The sequence below is a fragment of the Eptesicus fuscus genome, chromosome 20, assembly GCF_027574615.1.
Source record: "Eptesicus fuscus isolate TK198812 chromosome 20, DD_ASM_mEF_20220401, whole genome shotgun sequence".
Lineage (NCBI taxonomy): Eukaryota > Metazoa > Chordata > Mammalia > Chiroptera > Vespertilionidae > Eptesicus > Eptesicus fuscus.
The window spans coordinates 3,204,973-3,222,895 of record NC_072492.1 but is presented as its reverse complement, the minus strand read 5'-3'; the positions used below and the strand labels follow the sequence as shown (position 1 = coordinate 3,222,895).

The following is a 17,923-nucleotide window of genomic DNA, read 5'->3' as shown; positions in this document are numbered from 1 at the left end:
CTACTTAAGAACTTACAAGAGTGTCATTTCCCTAAATTAATATAGTAGTTTCTTTTTTAAAAAAATATATTTTATTGATTTTTTACCGAGAGGAAGAGAGAGGGATAGAGAGTTAGAAACATCGATGAGAGAGAAACATCGATCAGCTGCCTCTTGCACACCCCCTACTGGGGATGTGCCCGCAACCAAGGTACATGCCCTTGACCGGAATCGAACCTGGGACCCTTGAGTCCGCAGGCCGACGCTTTATCCACTGAGCCAAACCGGTTTCGGCATATAGTAGTTTCTTGATCAAAGAATTGTACTTTTAATTTTCCTGGTCTCCTTTCTAGAAATGAGTATACATTTTTAGTATGTCCAACTTTTATTTTTCCATTGCCTCTAAGTTTAAAAAATATTTGTATTATAATAATTCACAGTGTTTCACAGAAAAATAGTTTTATTCATTTTCTACCATGAAAAAGGCAGACTTTAAAAAAACAAAACATTATTTTACAATCCATTCAAGCTGTCAGCATCATCCACACAGTGAATCATCCAGACAGGACCATATGTGTTTGTCAACCCTTGGAACCTACTAATATCATGTACATATTAGTTAGATATGTGGTAACTCCAGGGAGATGCTCAAAAGAGGCAACTCATATGCTTGTGAGGCATACCTATCTTTCACGTGAGGATAATCCAGTCATGTGCTTTCCCTTTGTTTATTGTGGATTTGTGCCTTTTGAAGAGGACAGAGTCCAGGTCATAGGCCCATGTCGACAGCAGGCTGTGCCCCCGCCTGCCCATTCCCACTCTTGAAGACATCTGTCTGGCAGAGAACATACCTGGAGATGAGTTTGTGAAAAGTATAGCGGAAGTCTCGGTTCCTGTAGGCATAAACAATGGGATTGACAACTGAGTTGGCATGTGACAGGAGAATAGCCATATTCATTGCCCACTTGGGCTTATCCTTAGCATGAGCTGGCTGAAAAAGGGTGACACAGTTGATGGCATGCACTGGTAGCCAGCACACAGCAAAAATTCCCACGATCATGGCCAGGGACTTAGCGGCGTGGATCTCTCGCTGGAGGATGGTCCTTGAGTGGTCCATCGGCTCGGTGCGCTGAAGCTGCCTGCAGGCCACCATGAAGATCTTGATGTAGATCACCAGCATTATGAGCAGAGGGGGCAGGACACACCCAAAGAAGTTGAAATATACCATGTAGCTCATGGGGACCACATTCTCAAAAAGACACTTCACAAGGCAGCAGCTTTCATTCATGGTTCCGTCCCAGGGCTCTGTGCAGTTGGTGGCACTGTCTTTACTGTTCCAGCCCAGGAAAGGGGTCAGCCCAATGCCAAAGGCAAGCACCCAGAGGACAGCAATGACTCTTCTCGCTCGGGTCCCAGTGACCAAACTCTTGTATCTGTTCAAAAGAACATCATCTGTTACTGTCATTTTAAAGTTCTCTGCAACCAAAGTCCAGAATCCCATCTCTGCTATTGTTCCATGGCCTTTACTGCTAACGGCCGCTAAGGTTCACCCTCAAAGGGCACTGTGGCCTTTCACTCTCAGCACTAAAGACACACAAACAGGTATGAACAGCTTTGCTCTACAAGTTCAATAAGTTTCATTGACTTATTAACTCACCTCTGGTTAGTGGCGAATTATGGTCAATGAGAACAAGTGTAGAAGTCTTAAAGGGTATTTTCTAATTACCCAGATACTGACCTTTGAATCTAGGTCTTCTGTAAGGCACTGTTCTAGGTGGTTGAGATACACCAGTGGACAGAACACACAAAGATCCCTACCTTTAAAGAGACTTACATCTAGTAGGGGAGACAGATAAAAAACAACAAACATGAGTTAGTAAAGTATGGGGTATGGCAGAAGGGTATACGTGTAATTTTTTTATTTTTTTTAAGCAGCTTAAGGAAAATGAACTGGCAGGGACAATAGTGAAAGAGGTCTGTTAAGGGACACAGGTGACAAGGTGACACCTGAACAAAAGCCTGAAGCAGTGAAGGTTGGCCCTTGGAGTCAGCACTACCTGGTGGCTCTGGTCAAGAATCCTTCTGGTCTCCCACAAATACACAAGAGGTTTGCCTTGAACTATGGCAGGAATCATCCCTGAATACCTCTACTGGAGAACACGAGTCTGGCAAAGTCCCCATCTCTGCTAGCAGCAAAGTTGACAGGAATTGGGAAATATCTTATCAAATACTAACTTTTAAGTAAGTTTAAACCATTAAGTCTTATTTAAAAATCACTAGAAATCAGAATATCCATTTTAGATATTTTGCTATAAAGTAGTCCATATGTGGCTTATATAGCAAAGCTATAAATTTAGGCATTAATAACTGCTCCATAAATATGTATTCAATGTAATGTATTAAGTTAAGTGAAATAAAATCTGGGAAGGAAATTTGGAAATAGTTAGATACACATAACCTTAAGACTTGTCTATGGAAAATGTACCATTTTCTTTGCCTGCAGGATAAAGCCCATACTTTTCAGCATGACCCACAGAGCCCTCCAGGCCTCAGCCCACATACCCAGTGCCTGCCATTGCTCATCAATGGCTCATCTGGCTCAGGCTGCTCCCAATATCAGATAAAACATGTGTTCTTGTCTCAAGGGTCACCTCCTTTTCTGATCACTTCTCAGGTAGTGGTGGCCAGTCCCACTCTGGCCGCATATACACACCAGTTATAGAACTTGTTTCATCTGTTACATTTGTCCTCTCAATTAGAATGTCAACCTCTGAAGGACTAGGGCCTTGTACCTTTATATTGATATTCCCAGGACTTAACACAGTGCTTGGCACATAGTATATTCTTAATAACATGACGGTTATGAATACAGTCCTTATGAATACAGTCCTTATTTGTTATCTGATTTGTTATCAAATAGCTTTATTTTTTTAGTCTAATTTTCTTGATTTCAGAGAGAGTGGGAGAGGGAGATAGAAACATCAATGAGAGAGAAGTGTTGATTGGCTGCCTTCTGCACACCCACTACTGGGGATTGAGCCCAAAACCCGGGCATGTGCCCTGAATGGGAATCGAACCGTGACCTCCTGGTGGTCAGTGTGCATCATAGTGAACAGTTGAATGGTCAGACAGTTGCTTAAGCTTTTATATATAGACTAGAGGCCCTGGTGCACAAAATTCGTGCACAGGGGTGTGTGTCCCTCAGCCCAGCCTGCACTCTCTCCAATCTGGGACCCTCAAGGGATGTCCGACTGCCCATTTAGGCCCGATCCTGGTGGGATAGGGCCTAAATGGGCAGTCGGACATCCCTCTCACAATCCAGGACTGCTGGCTCCCAACTGTTCGCCTGCCTGCCTTCCTGATTGCCCCTAACCGCTTCTGCCTGCCAGCCTGATCACCCCCTAACCACTCCGCTGCCAGCCTGATTGATGCCTAACTGCTCCCCTGCCAGCCCAATTGCCCCTAACTGCCCTCCCCTGCCGACCTGGTCACCCCTAACTGCCCTCCCCTGCCAGCCTGGTCACCCCTAACTGCCCTCCCCTGCAGGCCTGGTCTCCCCCAACTGCCCTCCCCTGCAGGCCTGGTGCCCCCCCAACTGCCCTCCCCTGCCAGCCTCATCACCCCTAACTTCTCTCCCCTGCTGGTCTGGTTCCCCCCAAACTACCCTCCCCTGCAGGCCTGGTCACCCCTAACTGCCCTCCCCTGCAGGCCTGGTTGCCCCCAACTGCCCTCACCTGCAGGCATGGTCACCCCTAACTGCCCTTCCCTGCAGGTCCGGTTGCCCCCAACTTCCCTCTCCTGCAGACCAGGTTCCCTGCAACTGCCCTCCCCTGCAGGCCTGGGTCCCCCCCAACTGCCCTTCCCTGCAGGCCCAGTTGCCCCCAACTGCCCTCCCTTGCAGGCCTGGTCACCCCAGGATGCTGGGAGGGGGGCCCCTCCGTCTCTGGCATCGTGTGCAGGCTCTCGTGACCTCCTGCCATTCCTCTCCTATCCATTCACGCTGTGCTCCTGTGCTTTCCCTGAGCCCATCTCCCTCCCGGCCCCACACCTTGCTCCCGGTGCCCCAGGGTTCTCAGAACATCTGTGCGTGTGTGTCCAAAGCATTCCTGAAAGTGGGCCGCCGCCTTCCTGCAGCTGCCCCGTGCCAGTCAGCGCTCTTCCGTGGAGGCAGTGAGCACAGCGGTGCCAGCAGGAAGCCAGACATGGTCCCAGGTGTAGGAAGCAAATTAAAGGCCGTGTGCAAGGGAACAAAGGAAGCACGGGCAGCCTTATTCCTAACAAGCAGGCCAGTTCTGGCCCCCACCACAGGGCGTTCTGTGAAAGCCCACGTTCTGGTACGTGGCCAAGCCCACTGCTGGGCACAGCTGCACGGGGACCCACCCCGTCTCCATGGAGGAGCTCATTAGCTAAGGAGACACAGAACAGCAGTCATGTGGAGGGACTCAACAAAAGGGACAGTGTGGACACTGAGGTTACGTAGTTAGAGGGGCGCGCCAGGTCCTGCCTAACAATTGCTGGCCTATTTCTGGGGCAGGGTCTTCCCTGGCTCTGCCGGCCCCAGCGGAAACCAGCCACCTTCTCATGGATGCACACACCCTGCGTAAATGCACATGGAGTTCTGTCGGCCTCATAAGGTCATTTATCCAGGGACTTCATGTTCTGTCCAGCTCACACGTGGCATTCCACTGTACCACAAACACTTCTGCTTTAAAGCACGTGTATTCTTAGAAAACCTCATATTCTCTAAAATTGCACACGAATAACAGGACTTGTGTGAAAGTGGGGTTAGGAGAGACCACTCAAAACCTACCAATTCTGTAACCGGAGCACTGAGAAAATACCTCGGACCATCCAGGCGGCAGGCAGCGGGGCTGGGGTGGGCTGCCGGAGGGAGTATGTCCCCGAAAGTCTAATGGCAAAACTGCAACTAGCACAGGCTGACAGGTGCCAAGGCAAGCAGACGAGAGGACTTCTGAGCCAAGCGCCCATCAGTACGCTGGGCACAGCGGGCAGTGTGGCCTGTCCTGAGCGGGGCCGGCTGGGATGGGCGTCCTGAGGAGCGAGGCCCAGGGAGAGCAATGCCTTCGCCTCCTGGGTCCTGAGTGCCCAGAGGCTCCTGCTGAAGGTGGTAGAGCCCCTCCCACCATCCCCGCGCTTTCTGCCTGGGCAGAGCCAGAGGAACCGAAGCAGTGTCCGCAGTGTGCCTGTCACACCCTCTGCGTCCCTCACAGACCTCCCGCAGCCGCCGGCCAGCCTGTCCTGAAACACGCCCGGCTGCACGGCGCCCCAGGGTTCCTGGCTCACCTCCCTGGAGCCTGCACCGCACCCCGCCTCTGCTCCTTCCCCAGACCTGCACGCTCATGCACAGGCCCGACCTGGTAGACCACACGCCGCTGCACCCCAACACCGCGCACTGCGCCTGGCGAGAGATGCCAGCGAAGCCCGCATTTCTGAGGAGGGAACAGAACTCGGGCTTCTCAGCCACATGTGCGTGTTTAACACCCACCTGGTGGCTCTGAACAAAACGAGACGTGTGTGTGCATGTGCACGCGCGCATGTGTGTGTGTGTGTGTGTGTGTGCGCGTGCGCGCGCGTCTTGTGCTTCAGCTTCTAGTTCAGACGAGGAGTCTGCATAAGAGGGAGGTTTTTCTATTGAGTAGTTGCTTCCCATTTTTCAGGTTTCTTTGGAACCAAGCAGGGTTTCTTACAAGTTGTCATGGACAGAAGAAGCAATAGAAAATTTGAACAGCACTGTATCTAGTAAAGAAATAGAATACACAACCCAAAACCTTCCCGCACAGAAAACTTAAGGCCCACGTGACTTCTCTAATGAAGTCTATCGAACATGTAAGGAACAAATAAAACCATTCTTACACAAAGTGAGCAGGTACGTTTGGCTCTACTTACATGAAGTCCGGGTCTCTCGCATTTACCATTTGTGGTGACTCTGAGAGGCCACAGCTCGGGCAGCCTGAGGGAAGGACGGTGCCGCCTACCCACCGGACGCCCGGTGGTCACAGGCTGTCACTCCGAGGAGGCAGGGCCCGCAGCCGCTCCGGCTCCTGAGAGGCCTCGCCTACTCCAACACGCTCCCACGTGTGAGTCCGGGCTGAGCCCACTGCCACACGGGAAGGTGGTTGGAAGAGATGCCATTTGTCCTTCACAGTCACCCAAGGGCCAGGGGTGAGGGGTGCAGGCAGCGCTCCCTCCAGCTCACACAGGAGGCAGTCTAGCAGCGGTTGCCCACCGGTGGTCCGTGAGGTCCGAAAGGCTGGCGACCGCTGGTCTAGAGCGCTCTGATAGTGACGCAACCCCGAGACAGGTGGGGCCAGGACGAGGTCTCCCCGAGTTCCCCTTTGAGGTGTGTTTTTTGGTGAGTCCCATATTTTGGTCTCATATCGGGAGGGGCTCAGGGACAGCCCAAGGCTGCTGGGCTCCAGACTCTGACCTCCTTCCCCTGAGAGAAAGGGCCGCTGCCTGACACCAGGCCGGAGGAAGGCATCTTCCGTGCGGGGGCGAAGCACACACGCTGGCGAAAGCATCGGCTTCGCCAGGCACAGCCGCTGAGGAAGACGCCAGGATGTGCCACGGGGATGCTGACTGATCACGTGGTTATCGTGGCGCCTGCAGGTTCCCCCGGAACCACTTTCCCTTTGTAATGAGTTGATACCCTGTGGTAGACACGGTGAGACTTTGTCAATACCTTGCTTTTCATCAAACTTTCACCAGTGGGTTTCAACACCTGTTGATCATTCTCGCCTAAGCCAGTTATTAGTGATAGTTGTCAATGATGCGCTGCTTAACCCTGTCACCCCTACCCATTCATTCCATGGCATTCCACGCAAGCAAGAGTGCGTCCAGCGCGGGTTAACAGAAAGCCTCTCCTCCCGGCACTGCAGGCTCAGAGGGGAGCTGCTCCCAGGAGTGAGCGTGGTGACGGCTCGCGGCCTCGAACACCCTCTCCACTGAGAGGCCGCAGCCTGCCAGCCGGACAACAGCTTCTGTGCCGGAGAGTGAGGAAGTGCCGGGAGCCCTCAAACGGGTGCGCTCATATGGCTCCCAGGGGCCAAATGCGGGCATCGGAAGGAGTAACGGGAGTGGGTCAGAACACACTGAATAAAAAAAGGTTCCAAAGCCCACGCCGACACTGAAAATGTGATTTAAGGAAGAGCAGGGAAAGCTGAGCCTCTTCTTTAGAGAACGCCAGCTGATGGGGGGGAGGGATGAGAAAACAGAAAATCTCCACTCCCCTGGCAATGACTGCCTCAGGCAGAACGGTCAGCGGGCACGTGCCGCACAGGGGCAGCTGGCAGGCAGCCTTCGCCCGGGCGGACGTGCGGCCCACAGCGGGCAGGCAGCACGGCGCTTAGTGATGCACCGATAGGGACACAACGATCAACGGCGAACCTCACCACCAGGAAACAACCTGGCCCAGATTAAGGGACTGCCTGCACACAACCTGCCCTCCCCCAAAATGTCAGTGTCTTGAGAGAGAGAAAAAAAGACCGAGGAACCACTCCAGGTTAAAGGAAACTAAAGGAAGTAAATGCACACATGACTTTTTTTTTTTTTTTTTTTACTGGAACCTGGATTTTTTAAAAAAGTATAAACATGATTGGGATCTTTGGGGACATCTGAGCACAGACTGGCTGTGCTGCTGGAAGTCCTCTAAGTGTAACGTGAGTGTGTGTATGAGACAGAGAGAAAGCAAACAGAGCAAAATATGAGCAATGTGTATATTTAAGTGAAGAGAACCTTAGTATCCATTATGTTAGTTTTACAAGTTAGAAGTTGTGGGGGGAAACACTACTTCAGAATGACTCGTTCTTTCTGAAACCACAGACGCATTCGATTAGTCAAATGGATACACATATATGTGTATGTGTATATATGTGTGTTTGTATTTTAATAGCAGGGACATTTATAAAATGCAATGAGTGTATATGCATATATGTACACACACATATACTGCATTTGTTTTGTAATTTTAAAAAACGTCCTTGCTATTAAAACTAGGTTACTAATGATTCTTGAAAATGCCACATTTGGGAGCTATTTTATCCTCTGCAAGAGGGCGACCTCTCCCTGCGGAACCTACCTATGGGTCCTGGTGAGCCAGTGTCCTCTCCTCCTACCTCCTCCGTCCCTCCTACCTCTCCTCTGTCTCCTTCGGGCTCCGCGTGTCCAGGCAACAAGCTCATGCATCCACATCGGAGCTGATCTCCAACAGTATACACATGCACCCCTCACACAGACACGTGCGAGCACACACACGCTGACAGCTCTGAACACCTCACACACCAGCGTTGTTAAGAAAACAGCTGTGAGTACGCAGAGAGCTGCGCAGGAACCCTGGTGCCTCCCAGCAACAGTGCAGTGAAAATCGGGAAGAGTCAGCGGTAAAGAACATTCCGGGCAGGGAGAATAGGGTGTGCAAAGGCCTGACCTCAGGAAGATCCAGGAATTAAGAGGCGTCCTGAGAAACCAGAGCAGAGAAGCAAAGGAGAGAGGGGAGCAGGACGAGTCGGGAGAAGGGGCGAGAGCCAGGGGAGCTGAGGCCTTCTCCTAAGGCCTGGGAACACTGGGAAAGGAAGGGGGTGCAATCAGGTGCTCATTGTAGAAAGACTGCTGCTCTGAACCGAACGGGTGAGAGGACAACGTGGTGCAGAGACCTGGCATCCCGGGCCCGGGAGAGGCAGAGGTGGGCCGAGAGAAGCGGCTAGACGGCGGGTTTAAGAAGCGCAACCGAAAGGACCAGTTCTGTAATGTCTCAGGAAAGCTCTGTCGTTCTCTACCTTCTCTCTCCTAAAAGGCGGGTTTGGCAGTGGTGCTACAATCAGCACGGAAGCTGAGAAGCACGTACAGAAAGCTGCTTCTGGAAGTTTGTGGGTGGTGGGAGCAAAACAGCCCGTAAACCAGAGAAGGTGCAGCTGAGAGCGGCCAGAGGAGCTGCGATGTGGTTAAGTGGCCGCGGGAAAGAGCCGCTCAGCAGGCCCAGCAATGGGCAGTGCAGGGCTCCCCGCAGGTGGGAGGACCTGGGTCCAGAGCCAGGCCAGACGACTGACCGGCCTCAAACCCCCACACTCCACCACCTCCCGCACAGCTCAGCCATCACTGTAACGCTCGACCTGCAAGTTCCTTAAAAACAGCCTGAGAGCCGAAACCGGTTTGGCTCGGTGGATAGAGCGTCGGCCTGCGGACTCAAGGGTCCCAGGTTCGATCCCGGTCAAGGGCATGTACCTTGGTTGTGGGCACATCCCCAGTAGGGGGTGTGCAAGAGGCAGCTGATCGATGTTTCTCTCTCATCGATGTTTCTAACTCTCTATCCCTCTCTCTTCCTCTCTGTAAAAAAATCAATAAAATATATTAAAAAAAAACAAAAACAGCCTGTGAACTTACCAAAGCTCCCCTTGTCTTTGAGACCGCAGCACCCAGCTGCCCCCAAAGCTGGAGTCACCCTGGATTCCGTCTTCTCCCTCCTGCCCGACACCCAACCAAGCCAGCAAGTCCTCCTGGACCTGCCCCTGTGACCGCCTCCCAGCCACGCACACAAGGCACTTAGTGTCCATACAATGCACGCCCGCCCGCAGGCTGCCAGGCACTGCAGACCGCACGCCGCAGGCCCACCCGCCACGTCTCTAGTCCGTGTCCACCGACTGGGGTTCCAGGGCCCCGCTCTGGTTTGCAGGATCCTTTCTGTCCTGGTCTCTTGGTCGGCTGTGTGGCTTTACCTGTGGCCCCTCTGCTGCAAATACCAGCCTTCCCTGGTGCAGGTGTTCAGACGCTACGTCTCAACTATCTCTAGACTCGGCCTCCATCGCCACAGCCTCTGCCTGGCCCTGCTTCCTTCCCTCCCCCGGGAGGGAACGGCCAGCCCACACACTCTTGTCCCCTCCAACCCCTCCTGGCCACCAGAACGACTGTCTTGTAATGCAAACCTGACCACATCAAACTCCTGATCCAAACCCTACACCAGCCTGCCAGGTTCCCCCTCACTGGCACTTCTCAGAACGTCACATTTAAATGACAGTAGACAACACAAAAGGAAATAACTTCCTAACCACCCTAAAATGGAAATGGAAGGTGACATCAGCAAAACGGAGAGATTAATGAGTTTCTAGAAACCAGAGGCAGACAGGGTCACGAGGATGACGCCCGGAACCAGAAGCAAGGGCGGCAGGAAGAGAGGCTGCTATCCGCAGGGCCAGGCTGCAGCCGGGAGGGAGCCGAGGGGGGGAGAGGCCGCCGTGGCCAGCCTGCGGGCTGCCTCAGCACCCCCACCCCCACCCCCTCTCCCACGGAGCGGGCATGTGTTCCCACCGCCCGCCCGCTCCAAGCTGAAGCTTGGCATCCAGGGATGGAGGATGGGGTGGGGGGAGGGTTCTAATTGCCTACACTCCACCCCCTGAGGAATCTGAACCATGTGAGTCCAAAGAAGGTTTTTCAAAAATTTTTAAATTTTAATCTAAACCAAAAAAAAAAAAAAGTGCCGAAACCGGTTTGGCTCAGTGGATAGAGCGTCGGCCTGCGGACTGAAGGGTCCCAGGTTCGATTCTGGTCAAGGGCACGTGCCTTGGCTGTGGGCACATCCCCAGTGGGAGGTGTGCGGGAGGCGGCTGATCGATATTTCTCTCTCATCGATGTTTCTAGCTCTCTGTCCCTCTCCCTTCCTCTCCGTGAAAAATCAATAAAATATATTTTTTTAAAAAAAGTAAAAATGAATGCTAAATTTTAAAAAATAGAAGAATTGGAGAGAAAAGAAACTTTTCCAGAGGAGAATGAAAAGCTGAAGGGAAATATCCACCCATCTATTAAGCATCCCAGGAGGAAACAATAGAGAAAATGGAGATAAGGAAATAATCAAGAAAATACTATTTTTAAAATTTTCAGAGCCGAAGACAGACCTCAGTATTCAGACTGGAAAAGTCCGCGGGGCAGTGCCACCCCCGATGAGGGAGGGAAGCTGCGAGTCAGTGTGAAATCTCAGAGCGCACGCGGAATAACGATCCGGGGCTGAGACCAGAAACCGCGGAATAACGATCCGGGGCTGAGACCAGAAACCCCCGGAATAATGATCCGGGGCTGAGACCAGAAACCCCCGGAATAACGATCCGGGGCTGAGACCAGAAACCTCGGAATAATGATCCGGGGCTGAGACCAGAAACACGCGGAATAACGATCCGGGCTGAGACCAGAAACACGCGGAATAACGATCCGGGGCTGAGACCAGAAACACGCGGAATAACGATCCGGGCTGAGACCAGAAACACGCGGAATAACGATCCGGGGCTGAGACCAGAAACCCCCGGAATAACGATCCGGGGCTGAGACCAGAAACCCCCGGAATAAAGATCCGGGGCTGAGACCAGAAACCCGCCGCAAATAAGAACCGGCTGCACTCGGACTTCCAGAGCAATGCCCTTCGGTTTGGGGGCCAGCGTTCTAACCACTGAGCCCGCCAGCCAGGCAGCGGGTGCCTTTGACAGGCAGACTGGGAAACCGAGGTCGGAGATGGGTGACTGCTTTCGAAGTTAGCCTTTCCTCTGGTTTCAATTTCTTTTCAACATGCCGGGCAGAGGGGCTGGTGAGGGGCAAGAGCGGGGACAGTCCCACTTTCCCCTTTGTGCCCTTCTGTACTTTTGAATATTTACTTCTGTGCAGAATGGTTGATTTCTGTCAAAACAAAAACAATAATATATACATTTTTAAACCTGCCCTGGCGCCGGGTGGCTCAGTTGGCTGGCTGGCGCCCCATGCACCAAAAGGTTGCAGGTTTGATTCCCTGGTCAGTTCACGTACAGGAGGCAGTCGATATCTCTCTGTCCCTCAAGCAATAAAAACATTCTCCAGTGAGGATTAAAAAAATAAATTAATTAAACAAACCCTCCTTCATGGACTTACCAGTGCCCTGAGGACAACACCCAAACTCCTCAGCAAGCGTCTGGCCCCCTCCATCTGCCTGCTTTCAGCCCTCAAACTCCCTCCCCCCGCCCCCTCCCGCACTGCTTCTTGCACCTGCCCCACCTCAGCTCTAATGCCCCTTCCCCCGGTTCACCCCCCACCCCAGCATCAGCCCTCGGCCCCCACCGAGTGAGGCCACCCAGGAGCCTATGAAGTCTGTTCTCAGCTTTAATTCCATAAAGAAGGGACACTTGCTATTTGCCATTAAGTTCCTGCAGCCTGTTAGCCTCAGAGACCAAGCGCAGAGGCGAGAAGCCCTGACCTGCGCCCCGAGACCAGCGCCCCGAGACCAGCTCCCCGAGACCAGCTCCGTCTGAGGAAAGAGGCAGGAAGAGGCCTCACACGGGTCCTGCCGGGTTCGTCAGACTGACGCCCCATGCGCTGGCCCAGGCGCAGCCTTCTTCCCTCACTTGGTCACATTGCTCTTGAGCTACAGCCTTCTGTCCTGGGTAATACTTAAAGGGTCCCCATCCTAGTTTGCTGCTCACCCCCTACACCAAAGGGACCACTCATTACTGGGTGCTTTCAGCCGACCGCGGTGCTGGGAGCCGGCCCTGCGGCCTGTGACCTGGGCTGACCCTCACTCCCCAGCCGGCTCCCTGGTCTGTGGAGCAACAGGGGAGTATCTGCCCCACAGGTTGGCCGAGAGGCCAAACGAGAGGACGCACGGGGGCTCCTGGCACACAGAAAGGCTGCAAGAGTGGCTGCAGCTCTCGATATTCACAGCTCCAATGTCCAGAGCAGCCGAGGACATAGCTCCTCGTACCTGTCCCCGCAACTGTGATCACAGCTGACAGATCACAGCCAGGGCTTCATGGAGCCTGGGCCCTGCCCTGCCAGCGGGCGTGCCCACAAGGCAGCAGGCCTGCGTGGCCGGCAGAGGCGGTGGTGCGGAGTGCTCCCCCAAAGTGTTAACTTCTGTCCTTTACCCACGCTCACTCCCCGGAACGGGTGGGGACCCTGCTGGGCCCGGGCCGGCTCCGCCTGCGGTGCTGGGGACCCTGCTGGGCCCGGGCCGGCTCCCCCTGCAGTGCTGGGGACCCTGCTGGGCCCGGGCCGGCTCCCCCTGCGGTGCTGGGGACCCTGCTGGGCCCGGGCCGGCTCCCCCTGCGGTGCTGGGGACCCTGCTGGGCCCGGGCCGGCTCCCCCTGCGGTGCGGTGCTGCGAGGCGGCTGGCCGCCCTTCCCAGCGCGCAGAGCCGTGTGGGCAGCACCGGGTCAGCAGGGCAGCGGGTCACACCCTGGGCGGGCCACGGGAGGGGGGGGGGCGGGGGAGGCCTCCTTCCACAGCCACAGGGAGCCCAGGGCGCTCCCCGGCTCCACCTCCATCTCCTCCCCGCCCCGCCCTCCCGGCCTGCGGGTTCCCTTCAGCACCACAGACCTGGCTCGGCCACGCCAGGCAGCACCTGCTGCTGGTTTCCTGGGTGCACCTGCTGGCAGGTGGGGCTGCAAGGCCTGTACGGGCCAACGGGGGCAAATAACACAGAGGCACAGCCCCTCCCTCCTCCCGGTCCCGGGCTCTCTCTTCAGCCCTGAGAGGCAGGATGGCCAAGGGCTGTGCCGGGAGCCGGGAGCAGCGCCCCCAGGGCAGGGCCCGCGGCTGCCCAGGACCTGCAGCGCTGAGGCCTGCGGGCCCTCTCGGCCTCTCTGCCCCTCGCTCCTCAGGCCTGTGCGGGCTCCCCTCTTCCCTCCCCTTACTGGACTCATTGGACCATCCTCTTCTAACATCCTTTCACCAGGGAGCTCCCTCCTGTTCCTGGGATCTGCCACCTTGGGCCCTCCCTCCCCACGTCTGTTTTTGCATATTCTCCCCACACGGTCCCCTGAGGCATGACACACCACAACACCCTCTCCACCCAGTCACGCATGTATGCATCCAAAATGTGGGTCCCTAGCCCAGGCCTGGCGTCGTGCCCTCCCTCAGAGCTCACCCTCCGCTGAAAGAGACCACAGCCTGGCCAAGACGTGGGTTAAGGGCAGAGGCAGCGGCAGGGAAGCCTCGAGCCGGGCTGGCGCAGGGACCTGGCCAGGGCCCTGTGGTGGTGAGTGAGGTGCGGAGGGTGCGGTGGGCTACAGAAGCCAGAGCCTTCGGGCCTTGAGGCCAGAGTGGACCCTGGGGTTTCACAGGTGCCAGCGCATAGCCTTAAGCAGGGGAGTGACTGGTCTGGCATTCTCCAGTCATTCTCTCAGGCAGCTGTGCAGAGGATGGTTGCAGGGGAGCGAGAGGCGATGGGGGGCCCATGGGAACCCAGCAGGAGCTGATCGAGAGCTGCTAAAAGGACATGCGCGATGATATCTGAGACGTGGTCATTCAGATCGACCAAAAAGGGGTCACTGCAGGGGTGACCCCCAATTCCTGCCCACTCTCGATGGCACCCCCTGGACTGAACCCTCTGCCAGGAACATCAGGAACTGTGTGGACTTAACTGTTTTAGACACCCTCACTCTGAAGGCCAGGGCAGTGCCTGCTCTGGCAGACCCTCCTCCCTTCCAGGTCCAGCCGAAGCTGCCATCTGTGCCTAGCACCACCTCAGGCTGCCCTGCCCTCCTGCTCTGACATCTTCCCCGTTGGTAATGCTGTGGCCCTGAGCTGGGCACAGGCCGTACTCGGAGCTCGGGGCACAGACGCCTCCCGAGCCCACGGGACAGGTGAGACCTAGGGCACGTCCAAGGGCTGGCTTTGCCCCAACTGCCTGGACCTCGCCGTCGTTACCGCTCGCCTTTATAGGAGAGACACCTCCTCCCAAACAGGGCACTTCCAGCTCTGAGTGCCATGCCCCGAGGTGGGCCTTGGAGCCACGGCAGAGCTGGGCCCCGGCCCTGTCGATAAAGTGAAGGAGAGCCCCACGTCTTCCTGACTCCAAGAGGGTTTCACACTTGGCGGGGCCCGGAGTCCCAGTTAAAGGTACTGATCCAGGAATAACCCCCCACCCCCGATTCAGCAGGGCCTGGTGGGGCCCTGTGATCTGCATGTTAGCCCGCTCACAGGGCCATGGTTCTCAGAAGCAGGAAGTGCAGAAACTGGTGAGGGACAAAGCCCTGCCCTAGGCACCAGCCCCCAGGGGCCCAGGAGCCCTGAGAACACGGATACCTCTCCGACCACAGGTGGGGGGGGGGGGAGTGCTGGGGACCGGTCAGATAGATGCCCAGGCCCTCCCGGGACAGGGCGTGGGGCTGCCTGCATGGACCTCTTCCACCCTACACTCCGGTGGGAGGCCAGCAGGGCGGCGGGTGACTCCACTCAGCACTCTGCCCTGCCCAGCTCTGCCCTGAGCAAATGCAAAGAAGTTAGGGCCAGTGATTCACAGTCTTTCCCCTTAACACACCCACTCCCTTTCTGTCAAGTCTCCGCCCAGCACAAACCAGGGCAAGAACTAGCAGATGGAACTTCCTGCTCCGCGGGGCACAGGGGGTTCTTCCAGGAACCCCCAGGAACGGAGCGGGCCTCTGTGGACCTCTGCCAGGGGCATGCCCAAGGGGCTTCCATCCTGTGAGCAGCTTGGGGTGGCGCCTGCTGGATGCAAACAGGCCAAAAGGCCATCAAGCAACCAACATGCGGACCGAGAGGCAGGAAGGGACGGGAGAGAAGAGGGCGCCAAGCCGCTCGGAACCTTGGGGGTCCCTGGGCTGTGCGGGGACGGGACACAGGAGGCCTCCTGGCCGGTCAAGGGCAGCAGCCAGGGAAAGCCCTGACACGCAGGTCAGGCTCCCAGCCTGGCAGAGCGGGAGGTTCCTGTTCAGGCGGGGACCCAAGACCAACCCACAAGGGCAGGCTCCACACGCGGTGCTGGGAAGGCCCCGTCAATCCCACAAACACGTTCTCCTCCAGCCACCCATGGACTGCGAGCAGGATCGGCTCTGAACGCAGCAGGAGGCTTTCTGCCTGTACCCCAGACACTGCCCCTGCTCCCAGCCCACAGCCCGCGGCACCGCCGGGCACAGTGCCGGCCCTGAGTGCAAGTCCTGCTCTGACACTCGTTCCAAATGCACCCTCCTGAGCAAGACCGATCTCCCGCACCTACAAGATGAGGGCACAGTACCCGCCTTCTGGAATCACCGGCAGTCAAAGGACGTGTTTAATATAAACCGCCGCACACAGCTGGCACTGAAATTAATTCCTTCCCTCCCTTCCTGCTCCCTCGGCAGTTTCCTGTCTCAGCCCCAAACCCGAAGACATCCCCAGCTCACCCAACTCAGACCTGCCAAAGGGGCCGTGGCTGAGCGGACAGACTTCCAACCAGCCCTGCGGCTCCCAGACACCTGCTCAGGAGCCCAACTCCGAGTCCACGGCTCCTGCCGGCGGCTCCCGCCCACGGCTCCATCCCCTGGGTCCCACATGGTCTCAGGGCGGGAGAGAGCCTGCCGGACCGGGCAGCGGGAAAAGAAGATCACACATGAGGTCTTTGGAAAAGAGGAGGTGACCGAGTCACCACTGAGCAGGAGGGACACGTCCCAGCACTCCCCCCGTTAAGCCCGCCTCCCGCCCAGCCCGGCCTCGGGCGCCGCCAGGTCATTGGGAAGCTGGGTCGTGGGCAGTGCCCATCCCGCCCACGAAGTCCCAGCGCTCAAAGCTGCCCTGGAAACGGCCCGGGTTCCGACCCCCCAGCACCCACAGGGCCGCGTCTCGCCGCAAAGAGGGAGATGCGATCGGCACACCGCCCGCTGCTGGGCTTCCACCCGCCGCGGAAGTAGCGCCTTCGCCGGAGTTTCCACGACAGGCCGGGCTCCGGGGAACCACTCCCCGGCACCCTTCGAGCTGTCCCCACGCACATCTCCCGCATCCGGGGGAGCGAGGCCTCTGGGCCCGGCCCGGGACACCGAGGGGGTCTGGGCGGCCCGTGCACGCGTCTCGGGTGGCGGCCGCTGTCTCCCAGGGCGGGAACCGGCTCCGAGCGCCCCGCGCGCCCGTCCGGCCCGTTCGCGAGGCCAGGGACCCGGGCCCGGGGCGGGCGGGGCTGAGGCTGGGCTCGGGGCCGCCGCGCGCCTCACCTGAGCGGGACGCGGATGGCCAGGTACCGGTCCACGGCCACGGCCAGGAGGCTGAAGATGGAGCTCTGCGTGAGCACCAGCACGAAGCAGGCGAGGAAGAGGCAGCTGTAGAAGTCGGTGCAGAAGCCCAGGCTGATGGTGACGGCGAAGGGGATGGCGAACAGCCCCACGGCCACGTCGGCCGCCGCCAGGGACACCAGGAAGTAGTTGGTGGGCGTCTGCAGCGCGCTCGACGTGCCCACCGCGGCGCACACCAGCACGTTGCCCGCCACCGACAGCGCGGCGATGGCCAGCTCGAGCGCCACGTACAGCGCGTCCTGCGCCTCCAGCGCCTCCGGCGGCATCGCTACCCGGGCCGCGCCGAGCGCGGGGGAGCCGCGTGCGCCCCGCCGGGCATGGCCCGAGCGCCGGGACCGCACGTCCGCCCGCCGCGTCTGAGGCGCCGGGGTTGGGTGCTCGGGGACCCGACCCAGAGGGCGGGACCGTGGAGAGGCGGTGACGCCCATTGGCCGGTGTACCCGCCCGTCTCGGGCCCGCGGAGCCCCGCCCCTTCCCCCCAACCGAGGTCTGCGCCCACGCGGTGCCGCGGCGGTGAGCCACGGTCCGTGGTGACAGCACCGGACGAAGTCAAGTTCCCCAGTTTCCCTAATGCGCCCTCCCGGCGGGGGTGTCCCGAGCTGTCGCCCTGCCTCCGCCGGGCGCTCGGAGCCGGCCGCTCCGGGCAGGGAGAGGGCTGCGGGGACGCGCGCCCGCCGCGCCCGCCGCGGCCGGCAGCCCCCAAGCCACTCGGCCGACGGCGGGGTGTCCAGGACCTGAAGCCTGTGGAGGCTCCCCTACCCGAACCCCGCGTTCCCCACTGGACAGGCAGGGCTCGCCTTGCCGCCCGGATGAGAGGCCTCAGGGCGGGCACGGAGGTGCCCGAACTCGCAGGCAGCTACGAGACCCACGCTCAGCCCCGACGGCGAGGAAGGCTCTGCGGGCTGCAGCTCGGCGCC

The 17,923-nt window shown here is 57.4% G+C and overlaps 1 protein-coding gene across 1 annotated transcript; it reads right to left on the bottom strand.

The window, feature by feature from the left end:
* Positions 1-421: 421 nt before the first annotated feature.
* On the bottom strand, positions 422-17,374 carry ADORA2B (adenosine A2b receptor). The gene is made up of 2 exons (XM_008156208.3): positions 16,929-17,374; positions 422-1,412 (listed from the first exon to the last, which is right to left on the bottom strand). Exons 1-2 carry the CDS (start codon positions 17,270-17,272, stop codon positions 749-751), a joined length of 1,008 nt encoding a protein of 335 aa, XP_008154430.3. The 5' UTR covers positions 17,273-17,374; the 3' UTR covers positions 422-748.
* Positions 17,375-17,923: the final 549 nt, after the last annotated feature.